This window comes from Octodon degus, unplaced genomic scaffold (assembly GCF_000260255.1).
Source record: "Octodon degus isolate 3935 unplaced genomic scaffold, OctDeg1.0 scaffold00153, whole genome shotgun sequence".
NCBI classification, from domain to species: Eukaryota; Metazoa; Chordata; class Mammalia; order Rodentia; family Octodontidae; genus Octodon; species Octodon degus.
The window spans coordinates 6,279,225-6,303,097 of record NW_004524729.1 but is presented as its reverse complement, the minus strand read 5'-3'; the positions used below and the strand labels follow the sequence as shown (position 1 = coordinate 6,303,097).

Genomic DNA, 23,873 nt, shown 5'->3' with positions numbered 1-23,873 from the left:
CCAGGCTCTTCTCTTTCTGGCCTCAGCCGTTTCTACACCAAGTGTAAGTGGGGACCTCTGTTGAGTCTCTAGACCTGAGGCCTCCTGTACCCCTCCCTTAAAACACGACTTGGGATTCCCAAGGGTTCTCTCCATCCCCACAGCCCACTGCCCTGGGGTCTCCATCTCTGTCACAAGCAGCACCACACAGAAACAGCCAGGCTCACACCAAGCAGAGTTTATTGAGGCCACGGGCAGGGCCCACGTACACAGCGTGCCCACACGGGCAGAGTTTCCTGGACTGCAGGGGTGTTAGCGGCAAAGCAGATGGTGTGGGGCAGCGTCCAGTAGGGCCCCCTCCTTCTAGCAGCATGGGAGCTTCAGTGGGCATCGAGGAGAACCATTCCCAATCACCCCAAGGCTCCCTCAGGAACTGCTCCCTGCTTCCCCCAGTTCCCTGTAGGATAGGTGTCTCTCTGTCCCTGTGGTCAAGGATGGGATGATCCCTTGAGATTCACTATAAAAATTAAGAGTCCTTTATAAATTACAGGGGGAGGGCAGAAGGGGGTCACTGGGGAGCTTGCATCATGGGTCACCTCAAGCCTCACCTTTCTCCACATCCCCCCAAGTTCTGACCCCAAAATAGAGAGCAAAGGGCGAGGTCTGCAGGCACAGAAAAGGGAAAAGACAGAGGGAGGAAAGGGGAAGTTGAAGGTCAGGACAGAAGACAACAGAAAGGATGCATTGAGAAGTGGCAGGCACCAGGGGCGCACCCTCTGCAGCCCCCACAGCCACGCCCTCAGGCTTGAGGATGAGATTTTTCAGCCTGGAGACCCCCACAGAGGTGGGGCCCCACACCCCCCAATCCAGTCCTTGCCAAAGCCGTGGTGGCCTCAAGACATCCCAGCTGCAGCTGCCCTGGAGCAGTGAGGTGGGAGCTGAGGTGCAGGCAGCTACTCCAGGTAGATGTCCTCTGTGGGGCAGGCATACGCCAGGTGCTCCTGGTAGTACTCCAGGAAGGCACGGCTGCAAGAGGAAGGCCTGCCTCAGTCCCTGGCCCGCTCCTGCCCACTAGCCCAGCGATCCCATGCACACCAGTTGCTCCTGAGACCCCACTCCCTCCCACCCTGCAGGCATCTCTCACCCCACACTCTGCGCCACCGGCCTCATGGACTCCTGAGACACAAAGACATGGCAGGCGAAGCGGCTCAGCAGGGGGTGTTTGGTAATGAAGCCAAAGTAGCTGTGGGAATGTGGGTTGAAGTGTATCAGAGCAGACCCCCTGAAAGATCTGGAGGCAACCAGCAGGGACCAAGGGCTTGGGGACCAAGGGTCTAACATGAGCTCATGATGTGAAGGTGCTTGCTTAGGTCCCAGTTCAGGCACAGTGCTCTAACTCCTGGGTGACAGGGCAGCTCCATGCTCTTCTGTGATGAACTGCTGGCGCTGCCTGGCTCAGGGCTCCTCTGTGGCCTTGTCCCTCTCCTTGTCTCTCCATTCCTTGTCCCCATGGCAGCTGCACCAGTCACTTTACTTCTCCAAGTCTGTCTACCCTCTTCTCCTACACGTTAATGTCTGTGTCCAGCAGGGGTGGGGGGTGCACAGCTCTGCCATGCAGGGTGCCGGAACCCAGCCGAAACTGTGCCAAACCTGATCTGCTTTCTCAGGGCTTTGAGGTTCTGTAGCCCGACTAAACATGAAGCACACAATAGTATCACTGCCAGGACACTGTGGTCTGCTGCCCACAAATAAATCACAAGACCTGTCCCAACAGTTATAACAACACTAACCCTAGATGCTGCTTATATTCTGAAGGCACCATCACAGGTGCTTCCCAGTGCACATCAGCCTCCTTGGGTCCTGACAGACAGAAAGCTAAGCACAGGGAAGGTCAGTCTCTTGACCCAAGACACACAGCCCCTCCGTGGCCGCATGGGAGTCCCCAGGGCAATCTTAACACTGCACATCTTGCCTCATCCAGACCCAGAGTGCTGAGCACGGTCCTGATCTACCACCAACTTCACAGTGCAGGAAGTTAACAGTCTGCTTCCTAAGTGCATCTCATGGAAGAGCCAGTATCAGGTATCAGGAAGACCAAGCATGGCCATCTTTTTCTCCTCTGGAATTGCAGCTGGGTAGAGTCCAACCTGTAGATCTGAGCCTGGGGCATCAGTTTCCTCTGAGGGCAAACAGATGGGTGTTTTTCTTTTCTTTTTTTCTTTTTTTGATCTGGTCTTTTTGAGACAGGGTCTCGCTATGCAGCTCAAGATGGCCTTGAGCTCACTTTGTAACCCAGGCTGGTCTCAAATTTGCAACAGTCTTTCTGCCTCAGCTTCCTGAGTGTTGGGATTACAGGCATGAGCCACCTTGCCTGGCTAGGTGGCCATTTTTCAATCTCCTGGCAGCAGCCTCAATGTGAACTGCATTTGGTCTGGGCCCTGCACTCATGGGCAGAAGGTCCCAGCAAACTCTCTTTCTCCTCAATGGAGAAGATCCAAGACTGTGACTGACAATCTTCCAGCCAGCAAACAGCCCTCCTGTTCTCCCCACAGACTCCAAGTGACCCCTACACCCTCACACCTGTTTCAACTCCAGTCCAGTGGCATCCTATCTCCTGCTTCCCTGGCTATGAGGACCTCTTCCTCCAGCTCCTTCCTGCCCCACGAGCCTGTACTTGGTTCTGTCTCCTCGCTCCTTCACCTAGAATGCTTGGACCTCTAGGGTAGGGGTCTGCACCTTGGGAGGAAGCTACACACACATGAGCAAGTGCATGAACATAGGCACATGCACACACCCTGCCCTGCTCCACCTCACCAGCTCTTCCTCCCTTTCTCTCCTCTCCTCCCTGCCCATTTTGTCAGTTACCAGGTCTCCCTCCTCAACTCCACAGGCATGTGATCAATGACCAATCCAGCCTCACTATGCCTAACTGCTCCCTGCAACCTCTTTCTCTGCATGGGTCACTGTCTACCCATTACTCAGGTAATTGGCACCCTCAATCCCTCCAGGCCATCTCTGCAGCCACCTGTCACCTCATTTGCACCTGGTCAACCCATACTACATAACAGCCAGGGCCAGCTGGTTGGCCTGTCTGGGCCACCCTCCCATGAGGAACCTCTTGTGGCTCTATCGTGAATGGGATGGAGCATAAGCTCCCCATGGAGTCGAAAAGCCAGGTTCTCCTACAGAGCCTGAGGTCCTCACCAGTGCATCCCCATAGCTTAGGTCCAGCTGGTCCCACACAAGATGATCTACTTCCCCACCCATCTCTGGCCCATCTCCTGAACTCTGCCCCCCCCCAAGTTCCCGGAGAACTTGCCCTTTCCACAGGTCAGCCCACCAGCGCCCATCTAGATGTCCTCCACATTACCCACTGATGCCAGCACTTCTGCATCCATGTATCTGTGTATCTGTGTCCCCACCCTGACTGATCCAGGAGCCCAGGTCCACACAGATGCCTTAGTGGGGAGCTCTCACTGTAGGGGGGCACCTGGAGCACAGGAGACCCTTGGGGTTTGTGGGGACTCTGGGGAAGGACAAGCTCTCACCAGCTGTTGCGGGGATGACAGCCACAAAAGGAGATGTTCTTCATCTGAAAGAAGTGGCTACAGCGCTGGAACTGGAGCAGAGATGGGCAGAGACAACCATGTCAGACACAGGCCAGGGCCACTCAGGACCACCCTGGTGCCTTGTCCCACACCTCAGCCTCTCCCAGGCCCCTGGACCCCACACCCTCACCTCAGGCCCTCCTCCACTCAGACTCAGCTTGACACCCCGCAGAGAGATCTCAAGGTCACAGGAGGCGGGAGGGCGCAGATGGACAGTCAGTTTCCGGGCAGTGGCGATCTGAGGAAGTGGGGGTTAAAAGAGGTTCTTGGAGGCCTATGGGGACCTCTCGGAGCCCCTTGGGAGCTATGCTTGACCTTTTCAGAGCCTAAGGACATGACACAGGAGACTGTGACATATGACACTGGAGGAGGAGAAGCAGCCTTGGCTAGTAGGGCTTCACTCCACACCCAGCAGTCTGTCCCCTCCTGTTCCTCCACCATACTGCTCCTCTTGGCTCAGGTGACAGGAACACACCCAAGCCCCTAGGATCCTCAATGCCTAGTCCCCACCACCTCATGTGTTGGTCCATCCTACTTCCTGCTGGTCCCAGTGTCAACCCCATGACTGGTGAATAAGCAGGCATCACTAAGCTACCATGTGAACAGAAGGGAGTAGGATGGTTCCCAGGAAGGGAGTTGGTTTCAATTCTCAGATGGAAGAAGGGTGAAGGGGAAGGGGAACTGGAAGAAAGAGAAGTCCCTACTAAACTGACCCAGAGAATGGAGGTTACAGGGACAGCAGCTCCACTCTGTCCCAGGTCTGTCTGCTCAGGTCTCTGATCAGAGCAGTGAATCAAGTCATCCTGTCCCCTCCCTAGAGGAGGCCAGGGGCTTTAGAGCCACCATGAGCTGTAGCAGCCTCTAGCCTATGCCCACACCACCTCCATACTGACCTTCTGCATAGCCGCACACAGGATGCCATTGCCCTGGTGGCAGGGCACCTCCACAGAGCCCAGGAACTGCACATCAAATCGCTCTACCCAGCAGGGGCTCCGCTTGCTTCCTGAGGGGTCATACGGGTCCAGGTCAGGGGTGTGTGGAGGAAACATCTGGAGGGATAAGCTGTCCTTTGGGGACAGGGCCTCACCTAGCAGGTCCTTGGCAGGGCCAGGCACTGCATGGGCATAGAAGGCTGGAAACACACCACGCTCCCCAGTGCGCATGTTGAAGCCACGGAACCAGAAGTCATCCTCTTCAGCTTCCACCAGCACTGGGTCATCCACGTCCAGCTCCAGCTCATCTGGGTGTCGAGGGATGAACCTGAGATTGGGTGAGAGGTCAAGAGGCATCAAAAGGCTGCAGCAGGCCTGGCTGGTCCTGTCTAACAGGGTCCTGCCATGTCTGTGGATGGACACCAGGGTCACCCAGGCATGGGGCAGCATACCTGAAGACAGCCCGGTGGGTCTGCTCTCTCTCCTCCCCATTGACCAGACAGGAAAAAAGGCCAAAGGATTCTGTGCCTGAGAGACAGAGATGGGGAAAGGCTGGGATTCAGCTGATGGTGGAGAGGGTGGGGTAGGGTATGAAAGGTCTGACTGGGACTGCAGCCAAGTTCTCCCATCCCAACAAACGGTTGTGGGGTACGGTCCACAGCAGAGGCCCCACTCTACCCCGTAAAGGAGGTCAGGGGAAGCCAAGGCCCATCTCCCGGACAGAGGGTGGTGCCTAGCCCTGACCACCCCAGACTGTCAGTATGCCATGCACTTTGGAGCCACGTGAGACCCGGAACCCTTTTTGTTCCCACCTCCCACTCACTGGAGGATCGAGAGGTGCTGTTGACAAACACATTGAGGAACTTCTTGGAAAAAGTGAGGTCAGGGCTGTCTGGAGAGGCATCAGCTGGGCCCTGCTCGCAGCCTAGCATTCCGGCACTGGCCTCCTCCTCGCTGGCCTCCCCGCTGCTGTCCTCGCTGTCCTCACCCAGGCCGGCACACCGACGCAGGCTCACCAGCTCCAGTTGCGTGTGCTCGTCCACCACCAGCGTGTACTTGACCGCATCATAAACCAATGAGGCGTCCAGTGGCGCAGTGGAGCCCGGGGCCCGGCCCCCCAGGGGACCCACACTGTCCTCGGCCTCCTCCTCATCCTCCTCCTCGTCCTCTTCCTCCGAACAGGCAGCTGAGCAGGCGCGGCCAGGGCGAGCTGGGCGGCCAGATGCAGCCCACAGCGGTGTGATGGTGTCGCAGGTGGGGTTGCTAAGAAACAGGCATGGCCCAGGCTGTGCAGGGCCCGGCCTCGGGGCTGCGGGTGCGGGTGGCGGCGGCGCACACAGCGTCTCCATGTCCACCAGCTCCACTCCGGGCCCAGCAGGCACCTCGGGGTCCTGCGAGTGCATGGCTGGCGGCGGCTCGGGGCCTGTGGGCAGGCGCGGCGCAGGGGACAGGCACTGGCCGGGGCAGCGGATGGGCGAGGAGCCCTCGGAGATCATGCGGCTCACCAGGTTGCTGAGCAGCCAGGGCGAGTCGGCGTCCTCGCTGAGGTCAGGCTCGGACTCGGACCCAGACTCGTACTCGCTGTTGGTGTCGTCGGGGCCCACGGGCAGGAAGGCCGGGCGGCGTGGGGGCTCGGGCTCCGGCTCGGGCTCAGAGGCGGGCGACGAGGCCTCCTCGATAGAGTTGGTGAGGTGCGAGGAGCGGCCACTGCTGCTGCTGCCGCCATCGCTGCTCAGCTCCAGCTCGGTCTCCGAGATGGACGAGATCATGCGGCCCAGGCGCGCGCCTGCGTCCTCAGAGTCTGAGCCTGGCGACGACAGCTCCTGGCTGCTGCGCCGGCCACCGGGGCCCCCACTGGAGCGGCTCCTCAGGTCGGCCTCGATCCCGGGGTCTGAGGAGGGCGAGGCCCCGCCCGGCGCTGGCGGCGCTGGGGCCGGGTTCCCCTCGCAGTCGCAACCGGGGGGCAGCTCCTGTGCCTCTCGGGCCGCCTCTCCTGCGAGCAGGAGGGGCCTGGGGTTCTCTGTGGGGAGGAGAGCAATCACCTAGCAGGCCTGACCGCCTTCCAGCCGCCCTGCTGGTTCCGCAAGTGCCCCCTTACCTCTAGGGGGCTCCAAGGCGGGAGAGCGAAGCACAGTCTGGGGCCAGGAGGCTCCGGGCGCAGAGATGAAGGCTCCATTGTTGTTCAGCGAGTCCTGGGACAGGGAAGGAAAGTCACCACTGAGGGCTCCAGAGCGACAGGCTTCCAAGGGGTGCCCTTGGGTCCCCGGTGCTGGACCCAGGAGCAGCTCCAGCATGCAACCAGTCAGGACCCACCTGGGCGCCCAGCGTGGCCAGGTGGAGTGTGGTGGGTCGGTGCTTGTGGGGCTCCTCCAGGGAAGGTGAGGGAACAAGGGGCTCCCCTGCAGGTACCTCTGAGCCAGGGCCTCCTCCCTGCTTGTCCTCCCCATCTCCCTCCTCCTCCTCTTCCTCTTCTTCATCTTCCTCTTCCTCTTCATCCTCTTCTTCATTGTCATCAATCATCTCAAACTCCTGGAAGTCGTCTTGGAAGGAGCAGATGGGGTGAGGCTGCTCTGAGCGTCCCAAGGAAAGGTTGTCCTGCAGGAAAGAAGGAGACAGCAGGGCTGTCCCGGGGTCTCAGAAGCAAGGAGAGGGGAAAGCAGGGAGCAAAAGTCCTTTCCATCCACTCTGCCCTCCACCAAAATGGTGATGTTTTTTAAAAATTTGTTGAAGGGAACAGGGATATAGCTCAGTGACACAAGCACTGTTTGGCATACCCAAGGTCCCGAGTCCCATTTTTTGTACAAAAAAAAAAAAAAAAAAAAAAAAAAAAACTGTCAGACACATAGATGTCACTATTTCTTAGGAAGTGCTCAAACTCCTGGACCAGACGATATTCATTTTCAGTGGCTTCAACCCACCTTGTAGCCTCGTCTCACCTCAAAACCCTATCACATTTGATACTGCTATTGCTTCTTTCATAACTCCCCGCAGCCCCAGTATGAGGTCTGAACCCAGGGAGCACTGATCTGTATCACCAACTGCTCCTCCCCTTTTTTTTTTTTTTTTTTTTTTTAAGATTTGAGACAGGCTCTTGCTACTTGACTCAAACTTAAGATCTTCCTGCCTCAGCCTCCTGAGCAGTTGGGACTACAGGTGTGTGCCACCAGGATTTTAATACAGAATTCATCATTGTTGTATGTGGTTTTTGGTTGTCTCCTCTACTAGACATACTCCACCAGGACAGAGCCATATCCACGCTGTGCACTAATGCACCACACCTTGGAGCAGCAACAAGGGCTCAGTGGAGGCTCAGGAAGAAGTAGATAAATGCACATATAGAGAGATCGACTGACTAACCTTGCACAAACTTTAGGGTCTAGGGCACAGGCAATCCATCTGCCAGCAATTACAAGCTCCCAACTCTATCTGCCTGGCTCAGCTAACCTCAGGGCTGACATTTCCTCGGGAAAGACTCTGATTCACCCAGGCTGGGTTCCCTTCCCTTTGCCATATCTTGTGTGCCTAGTCCACCACACCTGGGTAATCATTTCTCTCTTACCTGCCCCCTCCCTCCAGGCTGCAAGCTCTTAGGCTGTGGCAGCTGTTCTGTTCCACTCCTAGCACCTGAAGTCCCCCAGCACTTGTCCAGGGAAGTTGTACGAAATTAATGAAAATGAACATGGAAGGACAGGAAGAGAAGAACCAGAAGACAAGGGAGGAAGAGACACAGATGGAGACTGCAGATGTGGGGACAGGCCTAGAAGGGCTGAGGTTGAGAAGGTAGCTAGAGGGGCTAGATCTCTGTGGGAGGTGGTTCAAAGAAGACACTAAGGAAGCAAAGGCACCCCTCCCTCCACAAAGAATAGAGCCGAGACTACTGTGTGTGTGTGTGTGTGTGTGTGTGTGTGTGTGTGTGTGTTAGGACAGAGGCCAAGGAGGCCCCAGTGCCGAGATGCTGATGGGCAATCAGAGGATTTCCAATGCCTCTTAGTGAGTTCAGACTCACCCCAAACGCTCGAGCCCAGAGATGCCCCCCATGAGGTTCTGTGTGCCTAGCCTTTCCCCCCACCTTCTCACAGTGGTCCGAGTCATAGCTGAGGCCCAGGCCGCAGTCATCAGTGATCTCAGACAAGTCTTCATCATCAAATTCCTCCAGGCTGATGTCCTGGGGAGGCCTGGAGAGGACAGCAGGGTCAGAGCCACCAGCCCTGTACTCTCAGCCTAGAAGCTGGTCCTGGGGGGAGAACTTCCAGCTCTGAGGCCCCAACTCACCTATACCCCTCCTTGTCTTGACCCCAAGCTCTGCTTTCCAGAGGAGTCCCTTCCCATCCCCCCTCAAACCAGCCTAGAGGAGCCACCCCTCCCCCCTGGTGCCAGGCCCCTGTGGGTCCCAGTCTCAGCCTCAGGGGAGCCAGATGGTATAGCGGTGGGAGGAGGAGCTGAAGCTGCAGCAGGGTGGGGGGTGCTCTTGCATGTTACCCAGTTCTGCCCTATACAGAGGTCTAACTCCCTCCCACCAACTCCCTACCTCTCCGGGCTTTTAGCTCGCTTCTGGCCTGGGCCTGGTGGGCCAGGCCTGGCCTCCATGGGGAGAGAAGGCCCAACCAGGCCAAAAGGCCACTCGGAGGCACAGCCAGCCAGTTGCCCCTCCAGAGGGTCAGTGCAGAGACCCACCCTGGACCAGTCAGCTGCCTGGGCTGGTGCTGCTCCATTCCAGCGATAAATGGAGAGGGGGTGTCTCTGGATCTGGAGCCAGAGGCAGACGAAAGGGAACTTGGGGGGTGGGGGGTGGCTGGGCGGCAGCACACAGCGGGCGGGGCTGGGCCTGCAAAGGCGTTGGGCAAAGGTGGCCGGGCCGGCCACAGGACCCCAGCCTGGGTCCCCGGGGGCTGCAAAAGGCCAGGGGCTGCGCGGCCGGGCGCGAGCACCTACCTGCATCCGGGCGGCGACAGCGAGTGGAAGGTGGAGAGGGAGAACATCTCCGCGCGATCCGCCATCTTCTCGGGAAAGGCTGGCGGCTGCGGGGGGAGGGGTGAGCGCCGCGGCCCGGCCCCGCTCGGCCCAGCCCGCCCTCCCCACTCACCTCGTGACACGCCCTGCGACACCCGCGTCCGCCCGCCCGCCCGCCCGCGACACACCTCGTCCGCCCGCCAAGACACCGCGGCCAGCGCAGGGGGAAGGGGAGGGGAGCGAGCACGGGGCGGGGCCTGCAGGAGGGGGGAGGGGAGGGGGCCGGGGGCCGGGACTGGGGGCCGAGCCTGGGATCCGGGTGTCGGCCGGGGCTGGGGGCGGGGTGGGCGGAGGCTGCGGAGAGATCCGGTGGGGACCGGGGAGCTGCGGAGGGGAGGGCTGGCCGCGGCACTCGCGTGTCCTTCACTCGGTTGGTTTCGGGGCGAGGGGCAGGTAAGCAGAGATGATGGAAGGTGCAGCTCACGGACTCAGGGTCAGCAGGAGAGGCGCGGTGGGGCGAAGGACTTAAACCGCGAGCCAGGGGAAGGCGCCGGCGGGTCCTGCGCACCTCGGAGGAGCTGCGGTGCGCAGTCTTGGCCAGGGGCGCTCGCTAAGGGGTGGGTGCGATCCTAGAAGCTGCGAGACCGCCCGGGGAAATTCGAGTAGCAGAGCTGGGGTCTGCGCTGCGCCCCTGTTGCGGGAGCTGTCCACTTTCGGGTGCTGATCGGAACGGTTGGAGCTGTCCGTCCTCGGGTGCTGATCTAGCTGAGTTAGAACTGTCCGCCCCTGGTCGGAGCTATGCACTCAAGGGTGCTGATGGGGGGGGGGGGCGCACGACAGAGCTATCCCTAGTAGGAATGTTGCCAGCGAAGATGTCTCCCCGAAACATGCTGATCCTGGCAGATGATAAGGACTGGACAGGGCATCTGTCCGAAGGATGCTGATCATGTCCAGACTCAGGGTTGGCCAGCTAGGGGCTCCAGCTGAACTTCCAGGGCACAATAAAGACTAGAGACTGGATGGAAGTGTTGGCACACAAGGGAGAATTTGTAAACCTGAGGCTATGCTTGTTCAACGGAAACAGTGCTTTGTTTGCTTCTTCGTTTGTTTGTTTTTTGTGATACCAGGAATCAAACTCAGAACCTTGCATTTGCCAGGCAGGCGCTTAAGTCTTGAGCTATATTCTGGCCTGGAAAGTTTTTTGAGACTATGTTACTGGCTCTGTTTAGGTTATATATGTGTTCTGGTCTGGTAAGGAACTCTGCGGGGAGTTATGATTGAAATTGCAGATCAGAGATGATATGGATGAATGGGAAGGGAAAAACTAGGGAAGCTCTGGCTGAGTTTCAGTTACAGTGCAATAAAATGTTCTCTTTTTTCCTAGAATGAAAATTATATGTCCTGAAGTTTGTGTCCAAATGTCCTCTGGAAAAACTGGGATGGGGGATAGGAAAGAAAGAAGAGAAAAGAAAATATATGTACACAAATATATATACACAACATAGCTAAGAGTTCTTTTAGGTCACGGAAGGGAATGGTTTGTGCTTATATTGTTTGATCAATCTTGCATGCCTATATTTTTTGCAATCTGAGCAATTGCTTTAAAGATAACAATACACAATATATTAACTATTGTTAATGTCCAATTATCTTGTTTTGAAGTTCTATATCATTGTTTTATTTTTTTCCTCTTTAAAATAAAAAATGTCCAGGATGAAGCACTTGAGTGATCAGTGACTAGAAAGGACAGTGCAGAAGGAGCTCATGTAGCTAGAATACTGCCATTCTTTGGGTGGCAATCTTTCCAACAGAGAGGGTCTGTGACTGGGATCCTATTGGTCTTGCCATCTTATGTGCCTCAGTCATGGCTTCTATTTTATCTCATTACAGCATTTTAAAGGAATGTCATTGTTAGTTTGTTTCCTTCCAAGATGGTGAGGGGTTGACAGAGGCAGAGGTGCTGCCTTTTCTCTTTAAACCGCCAAGGTTCAAGGGCAGGGCCTGATATGGTAAGGGCCCGGCAAATATGTGAGTAAAGGAAAAAATGTATGAACAAGAGGGCTGTGGGGCTCTCATAAGTCTCGAGCATCAGGCCCTTTTCATCATACTTTTTAAATGTGAGGAGCACCACAAACATTCCCTGTACTTGAGTCTCAAAATGTCTGAAGATATATTAACCACACTCTGATTTTCCATATAATATGCCTAATGTCTTCACATAATATGTAATGGGTTTGGATCCCAACTTGCCAGGTTTCCTTTTGGTACTGAGACTCATGATCAAGCTGGTACCCTGGACATCCACCTAAATGATCCATCCAACACCCCTGGTCAGCCATGCCTTAACTTCTGATCAGTAAATAGCTGGTGACTCATTCAACTCTAAGACTTCTTCATATAGAGCCCCCAAGATTCACTTCCTTTAGAGCTGGATCAACCTTAGAAGTCACCACCAACAAGTTGTCCCACATGCTCCCCAAACATGATCAGATGCTCACCCCCTGACTCCAGGAGGAGTAAAAACAGCATTAGATGAGGATACAGAAGCTCCCATATTACCCCAGAACACAGGTTGAGGGCCACCACCCTTGGGGTCTGAGAGACTGTAGTATCAATCTTTACTTTGCTACCAAATTTCTGACCGAGAGATAGTTGCTCAACCAAGCAGGACCTCCATTTCTTCATCAGCACAATGGTCATACGAGAGTACATGACCCTTGGAAAGCTCCAGGGTGAAGACCCAGGCAGAAGACTTCCTCTTGATCACCCAGTGTTCACACTTCTGGTCATCACCCTGGGCTTACCTTCTCTAAGCCCCTCAAAGACCACTCTGCCTAGCTCAGGGATGTAGTAGTGGGAAGTACTCTCTTTCCCGAGGGAGTTTATGTTCCTTATATCATGCGCATTTTATCAAATTCACAGTCACCCTGAGAGCACCTTGGACAGATGGCAGCACTGAGATCTGCAGGAACCTGAGAGATCCTCCCAAGAAATTCTTTCTTCCCTCCCTTTGTGGGCCACAGGCACTGCTAGTTTTCCTGATGCCTTCCCTACTGTCTGTCCTTCCAGATTCATTTTCCTTTCCTGTGTGTGTGTGTGTGTGTGTGTGTGTGTGTGTGTGTGTGTGTGTGTTTCTTAGGCATTTTGGAGGCAGTGCTGGAGATTGAAGGACGTTCTATTTTAATTCTCTCTCTCTCTCTCTCTCTCTCTCTCTCTCTCTCTCTCTCTCTCTCTCTCTCCCATCACTGGTTGCACCATTAGCACAAAGAACCAAATTGATTTGACTTACAGGGGAGAGTTGGGATAGTAATACATCTTCAACAATCCTGACCACAGCAATTCTGATGAAGACACAGGATATTGTCTAACAATTTTCTCACAGGTAAGAAACAAATAATTGCAAACTATCAGTCTTTTATTTTACTCATATTTCACAGAAATCAAAAACAAAATAAAATGCCAATGGATAAAGCTGCAAACAGAAATAGTTACTAAAAATGAAAAATTAAGAGTCCGGGGGATAGTATGGTGGCTTAAATGCCTGCCTGGCAAGTGCAAGGTCCTGAGTTCTATACTAGGTACCAAATATATATCTGCAAAAGTGGGCTTGTGATATATCTCTGTGGTGGGGTAGTTGTCTGACATGCAAAAGGTCTTGGATTAAATAACCAACACCACAAAAAATTAGAGTCATACCATTTTGGAGATGTTGTCATAACCAATAACTTCACTACCTTCTGAACCTTTATTTTAAGTACTTGATTCTGTGAGCATAAATCTCTTGGCTTTCTCGCTCTTGTTGTATTACAATACCCATGATTCTTTCACTCCACAAGAAATATGTACCATGTGCCAATGGTTTGTAACAAATTATCCTCAAATTTGGTGGGCATTTAGTAATGCCAACTTACTTAGTTCACAGTTTGAGGTCTCTCCTTGGGTATAATCAAGGTGATCTGGACTGTGTTCCTGCAATGGCTTGTTCAAAATATGTCTTCTAGGAGCAGTGCCTGAAGTGATCTCCCCAACTTGTGGGCTCAGGGTAGTTTGGGGCCAGCTGGAAGCTCCATGACCTCTTCTGACCTCTCCTTCAAAACTATGAGGTATCAGGCTGAGGGCATAACTCAGTGGCACAAGCGCCTGCCTGGCAGGTGCAAGATCCCAAGTTCAATCCCCAATACCAAAATAATAATAAAATAATAAATAATTAATAATAATAAATAAAGTCATATCCTATCATTTCTGCCATTTTTTTGTCTTTTTAAGACAAGGTCGCATTATGCAGTTCAGGCTGGCCTTGAGCTCACTTTGCAGCTTACTCTGATCTCAAACTTGCAATGATCCTCTTGCCTCAGCCCTCCCAATGCAGGGATTACACGTGTATGCTACCATGCCTGGCCATTTCTTCTATATGTATTGGTCACAGGATTCATACCCTGAGCAGGTTCAAGAGAGGAATCCTAAATTGGGTGTGGTGGTGTACACTTGTAATCCCAGCACTGGGAAGGCTGAGGCAGAACGATCATTGAGAGTTTGAAACCAATTTGGGCCATAAAGTGAGCTCAAGGTCACCCTAAACTGCATAGTGAGGCATGGTGTGTGTGTGTGTGTGTGTGTGTGTGTGTGTAAGAGAGAGAGAGAGAAAGAAAGAGAGACAGACAGAGAGACAGAGAGAGACAGAGATAGACAGAGACAGAGACAAAGATGGAAACAGAGAGACAGGGGAGTCCTAGGCCCATCTCTCACTGGTATCAAAGAATTTGGTAGCTGTGTGTTAGGACCACAAATCCCCAGTTCATGATCTTCCTGCCTTCCTTATTGCCCACTCACATTCTTTGTTGCAGTTAATCATCTCTTTTGCATTACCAATTTCTTCTCTTCTATATTCCAACCAGCAAACATGCAGAATCTGATGTTAAAGTAAATAGTGTGTTATCTCTTATCTCTCTTTGCATAAGGAATCAAAAATCATGGGTAACAATACTGTTCTGCCATAAATCAAATGGCATTTAAAAGATCATTCTTATGGTTCAAAAGAAACATCCACATAAGTACACCTTTCAGAAAGCAGATTTCTGCCAGTGCAGAAGGCTATTATGATAATGAATCAGAGTTGAAGTTTTTGAGGAATTGCTACTATCTGCGGGAAACTGTCTTTGAAATCTACATGTCTTAATAGACTCCTTCACATATAGCATGTGCCCAAAGACAGTTTTGTTGGATATAGAGTAGGATTAAAGATGTTGACACAGTCTTCACACTGCACCAAAGAGGACTGTGTTGACAGTCCTCTGGCTCTCAGAATTACAAATCTCAGAAAATCTCCTACTTACTATGGTAAGTGTAACTCAGCCAATAGATACCAAGCCAGAACACTTGGTGAGCAGTCTTCTCAAGTCACCCAAGCTCCTCTCATGATGTGAAGCTGGAAGCGATTCATCTGGTGTTCTGCCTGTCCGGGGGAGTCCCCGATAAGTTGTAGGAGATAGTGAGTGGAGATTTACTATAATGTGTACCCACAAATTTGTCATCCTGGGACTTCAGCATAACCACCTTCTTTGTAACAATTGTCCTCATCAAGCTGTAATCCCTGGGCGAGTATCTGGGTTCTATGTATAGTCCTGCTGCATAGATTACAGTTTAGACAGCAACGACCAGCGAGCTGACAAGATGGCTCTGTTCTTGTCATCTACCTACTCAAGGTTCCTGCATCTCTGAATGAAATGCTCATACTCTGATCCTTGTCCCAGATTCTTCTGAAAGAATTCAACCAAAGGTGCCCACTCCACTCATACACAAAGTATCAAAGCCTAAAGCAAACCAGCATTTTACTTTTCCTAGACAACACAAAGAACCTAAAATGCTTTAACTGCTTACTTCAGTCCTCACTTAAATTCTTCTCTATATTCTGCATTTTTTTTTTTAGTACTGGGAATTGAATCATGACTTCACTCTTGCCAGGCAGGTGCTGCACCACTGAGCCATATCCCTGGCCCTTCATTCCCTTTTCATGCTTGCTTGCGACACTACTTTCCTTCTGTCTAGAGCATACCTGTTAGAATTTTCTATGATGAGAATCTGTGAGTGGTAAACTTCACTTCGTCTGAAACATCCTTAATTTGTTCTGGCCCGTGAGAGGATCTCACTGATACAGAGCTCCAGGTCTCCTGCAGCACAGTGCCTGGGGCTGGCTCCTTGCACAGACAGGGCCCTCTCCACACGGGGCCTCTGCATCAGCTCTTTCCTCTCTGTATCTCTGCTCATACACTGCACACGTCCCCCGCCTTGCAGTCTCTCTTCAGGCCTCTCCTCTGTTTTCCTCACCACCTGATATGCCACCCTATGTATCCTGCCAGTGCATCCTAGTTATCAATCTGTCTGTCTTCCTGAAGAGCAGAAGAGGACATGTGATCACAGACTGGCACACACAGAGGGATTAGCTCATGAAGACACAGAGACAAGCTTCCTGCGGGCTACTGAGAGGCCCCAGCAGAAGCCAGCCCTCCTGACCCTCGACCTCAGACTTCTGGCCTGAGACAGTGAGCTAACACACTCCTGAGTCCTCAGCTGGGCAGGAGTGTGCACCATCGCCCAGCCTTGCTCTAGCAGGATCCTCTACTTCTGCTACCAGAGCTGTGAAGAGGTCCTCACTGTCTCCCCTTAACAAGACTTTCTGTCCTCTCCTGCCCCACATAGAATTTCTTGAGCTTTTTGCCCCTGAAATTTCAATTTGGCATAAATCCTTGTAAATTTTTTCATGTTTATCCATCTAAGGCTTACTGAACTTAGCTACGTAAATTCCACTTTCCTTAGTGTAGAAGCTCCACAGCCGTTCTCCTGCAATACCAGCACTTGAGAGGCTGAGACAGGAGATCACCATGAGTTCAAGGCCGGCCTCAACTGCACAACAAGACCCTATCTCAAAAAGTCTAAAACAAACAAATAAAAACAATCACCACCAAAAAATAAAAAAAATAATAGTAAAATCTTTTTTAAAAGCCGTTTGTTTGTTTGTTTGTTTGTTTGTTTGTTTGTTTTTTGAGACAGCATCTCACTATGCAGTTCAGGCTGGTCCTAAACTCACTTGTAACCCAGACTGGCCCTGAACTCTCAGCAGTCCCTCTGCCTCAGCCTTCTGAGTGCCAGGATGACAGGGATACACCACCGCACTGGCCCCAATTCTTTCTTTGAAGGCTGACTCTGCTCCATCCCTTCTCCCCTGAATCTCACCCTAACCTCTGTGTCTCCAACCCTCAGTCATGTCTCCCATATTTACATCTTTTCAGGCACTAGTTTGGATATTTTAGTCATATTTATCTTTTAGCTCACCGATTTGCACTCTGGCTGTTTATAATCTGCTAATCAAGCTGTATGCTGAGTTTTAATTTCATTGAATTGAAAGTTCAATTAAAATTTCACCTAAAAATTTTTAGGACTTCCATCTGGCTCTTTTCAAACTGATTATTCTTAATAGCTTTGGGGTTTCTGTTTTATTTTTTTCCCATAATTTTATTGATAGACAAATAGCAATGAGACAGTTTCAAATCAAATTGGTAGGACAGTTTCAATAATTAACACATTGCATACATTCTTCCTAGTGGTTAATTGCTGTACAAGATGTGGACATGGTATCCTAACACCATTAGAACAAATCACTCTATTCATTAAGAGAATGTAACTATATATCTATCCGAACCACTTTGAATACACAGATACAAAATAGACATTCATCTGTATCCCCTTTTTTGGTTAAGTTGGGGTTTCTCTTTTAATATCACTTTTTATTACTTTAACTATGTTCAACTATTTCATAATATTGTTTGATAATTCTATTCTGAAATATGCTGTCTCTAGTTACTGCTGGCTTGCTCTCATGAGACCTCATTACTCTCCTTCTTAATTGCCTTTGTAATCAGATGTTGTTTGGAATTTTTTGGCCTGTGTTTATAGAAAACTGTAAGGCCTTCGAAGAAGTGGGCACCTGCAAGGAGAAGAAACTGAGCACCTTAGTCCATTTGGACTGTTCTAACAAAATACCTTTAATCTTGGTAACTTAGAAATTCATTGATCTGGCCAGAGAGACAGCTCAGCGGCTTAAGCACCTACCTGGTAAGCACAAGTTTCCGAGTTTGATCCCCACTACTGCAAATAAATAAATAAATAAATAAATAAATTTTTTAAATAAAAAGACATTTATTGCTCACAGTGCAGAGGTTAAGGGGCCAGCAGATTCGGCAGATCCAGCCTCTGGCGAGTGTCCGTCTGCACAAACAGCACGTTCTTCTTGGGTGCTCACACAATGAAAAGCAGCAGCTTCCCTGGAAGCTCCTTTTGTGGGAGCATCATGACGGGGGCACCCTAATATGTAGCGATTGCTTTTGGGGCTCAGAGGGAAGCACCTTCTGACCTCAGCAGTGAGAACCTGCAGAGATAATTTGTATTTGCTTTTACTAGACACCTTCAGGCATTGCCAACTTGTGATCTTAATTTTTTTATGTATTTGGTACCAGGTCTCACTAGACAGCTCAGACTCGTAGTGATTCTCCTGTTTTCAGCCTCCTCCGGGCTGGTATTACATGTGTGCGCCACCACACTCAGTCTGGTGACTGGCTTGAAGGTGGGTGGGGGGCGGCAAGGCATGTAGTGCCGGAGATCAAACCCTGGTCCCTGCGCTTACCTAAGCAGGTGCTTAGTCTGCTGAGCTACCTCACCTGCCTTCACTTTTTAAGTTTTAATTGAGCAACTGATTGGTTTTTGCAGTGCTAAGAATTGAACCCAGGATCTCACATACGTTAGTGCTCTACCACTGGGCCATATCACCTATACTTTTAAAAATTGTGAGACAGGCTCTTGCTGTGTTGCCAAGGCTGGCCTCAGATCTGTGATCTTGTTACCTCAGCAGCAATCCCTGAGTGCTGGGATTATGGGCATGTCCCTCCATGCCTGGCAAGCCATTGCAGTAGTTCCTAGGGCTGTTATATAAGTACTAATCTCAATCATAAGGCTTTATCTCCTGTCTCACTTACCTTCCAAATGTCTAGTTCCTACTATCATCTGCCTGGAAGTTAGGATTTCTGTTTCCTTCTTCATCTTTTTTTTTTTTTTTTTTAATTTTGGGGACTTAATTGTAATAGCTGCATGAATTGTTCCCCTAAGGCTATACTTTATTTATTTTTTTTTTTTTTGAGACAGGGTCACTATGTACTATGTAGTGCAGGCTGGCCTTGAACTTGCTTGTGTAGCCCAAACTGTCCTCAAATTCATGGTGATCTTCCTTAAGGGTCAGCCTCTTAAGGGTGTTGGGATTATAGATGTGCATTGAACTTCCCAGGAAAGGTTAGGATTTCAATACATAAATTTTAGGTAGACAAAAATACTCAACTCATAACAACTCTTTTTTATTTTTTATTTTTGAGACAGGGTCGTACTATGTAATTCAAACTGGCCTTGAACTCACTGGGTAGCCCAGGCTAGCCTCAACTCACAGTGACCCTCCTGCCTCAGCCTCCCAAGTGCTGGGATAATAGGCATGTGCCGCCATCCCCAGCTCACAGTAACTCTTTAGAGTAACAAAATTCAGGCACTAAATAATTTAATAGTAACAACATCCTGCATAATAAAGTATTTTCTAGACCTGAAATGAAGCAATAAGAAGTTGGAGGAAAAATCAGTCAAAACAGATTCAAAACGAACAGAAATGATAGAATAAGTGGACATGGACCTTTTTTAAGTTTTAAAAAATAATTTATTTATTTGGTACAGGGTCTCGCTACACAGCTTGGACTCCTAGTGATCCTCCTGTCTCAGCTGCCCCAGTAGTGGGATTACAGGCGTGCGCCACCACACCCCGTTTCAGTGGCTGGCACCACACCGGGCCAGGGTGGCATGCAGTACCAGGGATCAAACCTGGGTCCTTGTGATGTAGGGACGTGAAACTCCCAACCTGGCCTGGACGAGTTTGTGTTTTCTAAGACTGAAGATGAATTTTAGGAACAAATGGAGGTTGAGGGTAAAACTTTACTGGAAAGGAAAGTTTCTGTCGGAGAGGGACAGAAGGGGGGCCCGAGCGGGTTGCCCAGGAAGCTGCCTCTTCCAGGTTACCTTTATAGGGTAAAACTATGTGGGGCTAAGGTAGAGACAAAGGGGTCTCGCTTAGGCAGATGTAGGGTGGGACTAAACTATGGGCAACAAATGGGATTACAAGCACCATTTGCTCAGGTAAAACTGACTACGCCCAAGACCAAATGGAGTAGCTAGTCACATAGCAAGTGGGCATGAATGTGAGACAGGACCTTATCAGAAGGCCTTCAGACAATGATTCTTCCGGAGCAACGATCAATCCTGGATGCCAGTCTTTAGGTTTGATTTACAGCAGGGGCCTCCATCCTTCCCACAGGTGTAAGGTGCCTGGCTGTTATTTCCTTCAGGGGCTGTTGTTGTTGTTTCCTTCGAGGGCCTGGCCCTGTCTGACTGCCTGCAATTTTCTATCTAACTCAGACTGCCTGCAACACTTGCACCTGCCAGGCAGGTGCTTAGACCGCCAAGCTATCTCTCCAGCTCCAGACACGGACTTTAGAATGGGTATTATAAATATATTCCTGTGTCTTAGTTACTTTTCTTGTTGCTGAGACAAAATACTCTACACCCAAAGTTAAAGAAAGGTTTACCTAGCAGTTTGTAGAGGTTTCTGTCCATAACTGGCTGGCTCTAAAACAGGGTGGCATGGCAGACATCACACAGAGAAACAGTTCATGGTAGGCAGAGGGAAGAAGAAAAAGCAAGGGGGCAGAAGGCAGCAAAGCAATAAGGGAACCATAGCTTTCTGTCCCTTGTATCTTTCCAGGGTGGTTACACTTGCATCGTTAATCCTAGTGCCCATGATCCTAGCATGCACCTAGAATAAATCCCAGTGTCACTCAGCCTAGATCCAGTTACCTCTGAAAAAACCCTACCTATGACAGAATGATGCTTTGGGAGAACATCTAGACACAAGCCATAACACCCATGGATTAAAAAAAAAAATGAAACTAAACAAAGAAATAGAAGAAAAAGAAGCAACAAGGAGCCAGGGAGATAGCTCAGTGGTCTAACCACCTGCCTGGCAAGCACAAGGACCCAGGTATGATCCCCAGTACCCTGAGCCACACTAGCCCTTCTCCATGCTGACCACTGAAACCCAGTGTGATGGTGCACACCTGTAATCCCAGTGCTTGGGAGGCTAAAACAGGAAGAGCACTATGAGTGTGAGCTCTTTAAAAAGTCCTTGTACCAAATAAATAAATAAATCTGAAGGAGGAGAAGAAGGAGTGGGGAAGAGGGGAGGAGGGGAGGAGGAGAATGGGAGGAGGGAGAAGAAGAGGAAGATGAAGAAGAGGAAGAGGAGGAAGAGCAAGAGGAAGAAGAAGCAAGTAGAACTGTGAAGAATAAAAATGAGGGAGATGAAATGAAAAACTTATTAGGTGATATTAATACACATTGAGAAAGAAAAGATTGGTGAACTGGAAAAAAAAATGTTTTTGTGGCTGGGCTGGCTCAGAATGCCTTCAGGGCATGTTTGGCTGGCTGGAGTTGTGGGGATCGAACCACAGCAACCTGAGGCTGACTGCTTTGTTGAAGCAGCCACTTAAACAATTGAACTAAGGGGCGGGCCCGGGTGAACTGGAAAAGACTTTGGGAACTATCCAAATTGATGAAAAAATGACCGAAAAATTAAAACCTTTGGAACAATACCAAGCAGCCTAATGACTGCATATTTGTAAAGACAAAAAGGCAGAAAAAAAAAGGAGATGGAGAAGGAAGAAGACAGAGGAGGTGGGAGGAGTTAGAGGAAAACACAGTTTTACTTAATTATTTTTTGTAAGTGGCTCAGGCCACCCTGGGGGCAGGGCTAGGGCAGCCTGTGGTGCTGAGGATCAAACCGCTGTCCCTGCATTGCCTAAGCAGGCGCTTTAGACTGCTGAGCTATCTCACCAGTCCAAAACATGAAAGTTTTGAAGAAATAATGGTTAAATTTTTTTCTTGCATTCTGAGGATTGAATCCACGCTCTGGAGGTATATTGAGCTACATCTATTTCTTTCCTTTCTTTCTTTTTTCTTTTCTTTTTTTTTTTTTTTGTGGAACCGGATATTTCTTTCTTAAAATGACATCCCTCTAAGTTGCCCAGGCTGGCCTTGAACTTGCAATCTTCCTACCCACAGCCAACATTTTGTTGTTGCTTTGAGGCAAGGTCTTACCATGTTGCCAGGCTGGCTGAGAACTCATCTCCTCCTCCCTCACACTCCCATTTACTTAGGACTATAAGCGTGCACTCCCATGTCTGGCCTTAGAAATGGCAGCCTTAGCTGCTAAAGGAAGCAAAACTCCTTTCGATCCAGTATTCCATCTGTATGCAATGAAAATGTCCTCCAAAAGTAAAGGAGAAATAAAGACAACTTCATATACACAAAATCTGAGGGTTTTATTTTGTTTTTACAGTTTTTGTGGTTTTACTGAAGCACAAATAAACATGCACACAGGTCATCTACTCGTTTTCTTCGCTGCACAGCCTGGCATTGGGATGGGTGACTCAGATGGCTGGCTGGGCTGCTCTTTCCACAATGGCCTTGCGGTTCTTAGAGGAGACGTTGTGAGCAATCTCTGCACAGTGAGACTCGTTGCACCTCAGCAGCACCCGCAGCTCCTTAATGTTGTGCACCAGGAACTTCCAGAAGCCACTGGGCAGCGTGTGCTGATCTGTTACTTCCATGACCTATGTTGGGCATCAAGGTCTGGCCCTTGAACCTTCTCTGCACTCTGCTGTCAATGCCTCTGGGTTTCTGCCAGTCGCACTTAATTTTGACATAGTGGTCTGACTGGTGCCAGATGAACTTCTTGGTTCTCTTTTTGCCGATCTTGGGCTTCACAAGGGGTCTGATGGCCGCCATGGTGCTGAGTTGGAGATGGCTGCCAATTTTTACTAGCACATCTGTCTCACAGGGGACACTAGTCTTCTGAAAGTCTTCAGGGTAACTTCTCTATTCAAAGGAATACAGGGAGCTCAGGGTAATCCTAAAGTACTCTGTATAACTGCTCCAGTTAGTAGCTGAAATTTTCCTGAAGCCCTGCTTGGTCCCCAGTGCAGCAGCGCAGAGCTGGGGCCTCTGAGAGGCAAGCAGACCACCAGGGCTCTACTCTCTTTGATGGATCAGACCTGCTGGCAGCCCTGAAGTTGTAGGAGATGCAGCCTGTGAAGAGGCAGGTCATGGGCCGCCCTGGAGGAGCCCTTCTGGCCCCAGCCCTTCTCTCTTCCTCTGCTGCTTCTGGCTCATGTGAGGGGAGCAGCTTTTCTCTCCCTGAGGGTGCTGACATCCACTCAGCAAGGGCCCAGAGACAGTGGGGCCACCGAGTCCAGGCTGCAGCCTCTGCAAGTGGGCCAAAAGTAATTCTTCCCTTCGGTTGTTTTTCTAAGGAATTTGGTCACAGCAATGGAAGGACGACTATCGCAGTCACTGCCCCCAATTTTTAAATGTATTATAGAGTTTAAAATAGGCATGAAAATTTTAAAAACAAAAAAGGTATAAGTAAAGCATAATAATAAAAAGGATGAGAGGGAGAAAGGGAAATATACTGTAAGGTTCTTACTCTTTGCGAGATGGTATAGGAAGGCACAGTACGATAAATGAAAATGAGTACCACAAACTCTAAAGCAAACACTTAAAAATTATAGAGACGTAGTGAATAGGCTAAAAATGGACATAAATGGACATAGTGGCATACTAAAATATAATTATCAATTAAAAAGAAGCAAAAGTGGACCAATATAAAACAAACAAGACAGCAGATTTAATCCCAAAAATGGTTTTGTTTTGTTTTTGTATTTTAGAAACGGGTCTACAGGGTGTTCAGGGTCTCACTACTAGATTGGACTCACAGCAAACCGCCTGTTAACAGCTTCCCAAGAGCTGGGATTACAGGCGTGTATCACCACGCCCAGTCTCAATTGCTGTCTCAGTGCACCCCGGGGGGAGGGGGGCTGGCATGGCAGGCCTGGGGATTGAAACCCCATCCCCTGTGCCTGCTTGCAGGTGCTTTAATCCACTGAGCTATTTGGCCAGCCCCCAAAAGTGTTAATAACTATATCAAATGGAAGTATTCTAAATAGTCAAATTAAAAGATAGACTTTTTAAATGTAAGACATAACTATAAATTATCTTAAAAATAAACATCAAATATAAAAACAAAGACTAAAAGTAAAAAGACAAAAGAGAAAAACAAATTATAAGGAGTTGATAAATCAATGAAAACAGACAATTGGAGGAAATGAATAAAACAAAAAGCTTGTTCTTGAGCAAACAAAAATTTTTATTTTTTAAAATTTTTATTTATCTCTGTGTGTGTGTGTGTGTGTGTGTGTGTGTGTGTGTG

At 50.0% G+C, this 23,873-nt stretch overlaps 2 protein-coding genes and 1 pseudogene across 2 annotated transcripts in view; 1 reads left to right on the top strand and 2 right to left on the bottom strand.

Moving 5' to 3' along the window:
• Arsa (arylsulfatase A) overlaps nucleotides 1-19,299 on the top strand; it is a 30,167-nt gene extending 10,868 nt beyond the window's left edge. Inside the window, exons 10-11 of the transcript XR_002818306.1 lie at nucleotides 1,362-1,366; nucleotides 19,289-19,299. The gene's annotated coding sequence lies outside the window, so the exon portion shown is untranslated. The remainder of the gene's footprint in view (nucleotides 1-1,361; nucleotides 1,367-19,288) is intronic.
• On the bottom strand, nucleotides 851-9,516 carry Mapk8ip2 (mitogen-activated protein kinase 8 interacting protein 2). The gene is made up of 12 exons (XM_004642437.2): nucleotides 9,452-9,516; nucleotides 8,589-8,694; nucleotides 6,833-7,114; nucleotides 6,618-6,711; nucleotides 5,343-6,539; nucleotides 4,972-5,047; nucleotides 4,675-4,847; nucleotides 4,481-4,590; nucleotides 3,718-3,825; nucleotides 3,528-3,598; nucleotides 1,124-1,222; nucleotides 851-1,005 (listed from the first exon to the last, which is right to left on the bottom strand). Exons 1-12 carry the CDS (start codon nucleotides 9,514-9,516, stop codon nucleotides 933-935), a joined length of 2,454 nt encoding a protein of 817 aa, XP_004642494.1. The 3' UTR covers nucleotides 851-932.
• Nucleotides 19,300-21,959: 2,660 nt separating the features above from the next.
• Nucleotides 21,960-22,938, bottom strand: LOC101580162 (annotated as a pseudogene).
• Between the last annotated feature and the right edge of the window lie 935 nt (nucleotides 22,939-23,873).

Bases quoted from the DNA above. Each gene is read 5' to 3' on its own strand.
- Mapk8ip2 (XM_004642437.2), bottom strand. From the start codon at position 9,516: ATGGCGGATCGCGCGGAGATGTTCTCCCTCTCCACCTTCCACTCGCTG. The intron at 3,826-4,480 runs GTCAGTATGGAG...CCACTTCCTCAG, and splicing joins TGTGTGCGGCTATGCAGAAG to ATCGCCACTGCCCGGAAACT. The intron at 1,006-1,123 runs GTGAGAGATGCC...TTCCTCTTGCAG, and splicing joins CCGGTGGCGCAGAGTGTGGG to CCGTGCCTTCCTGGAGTACT.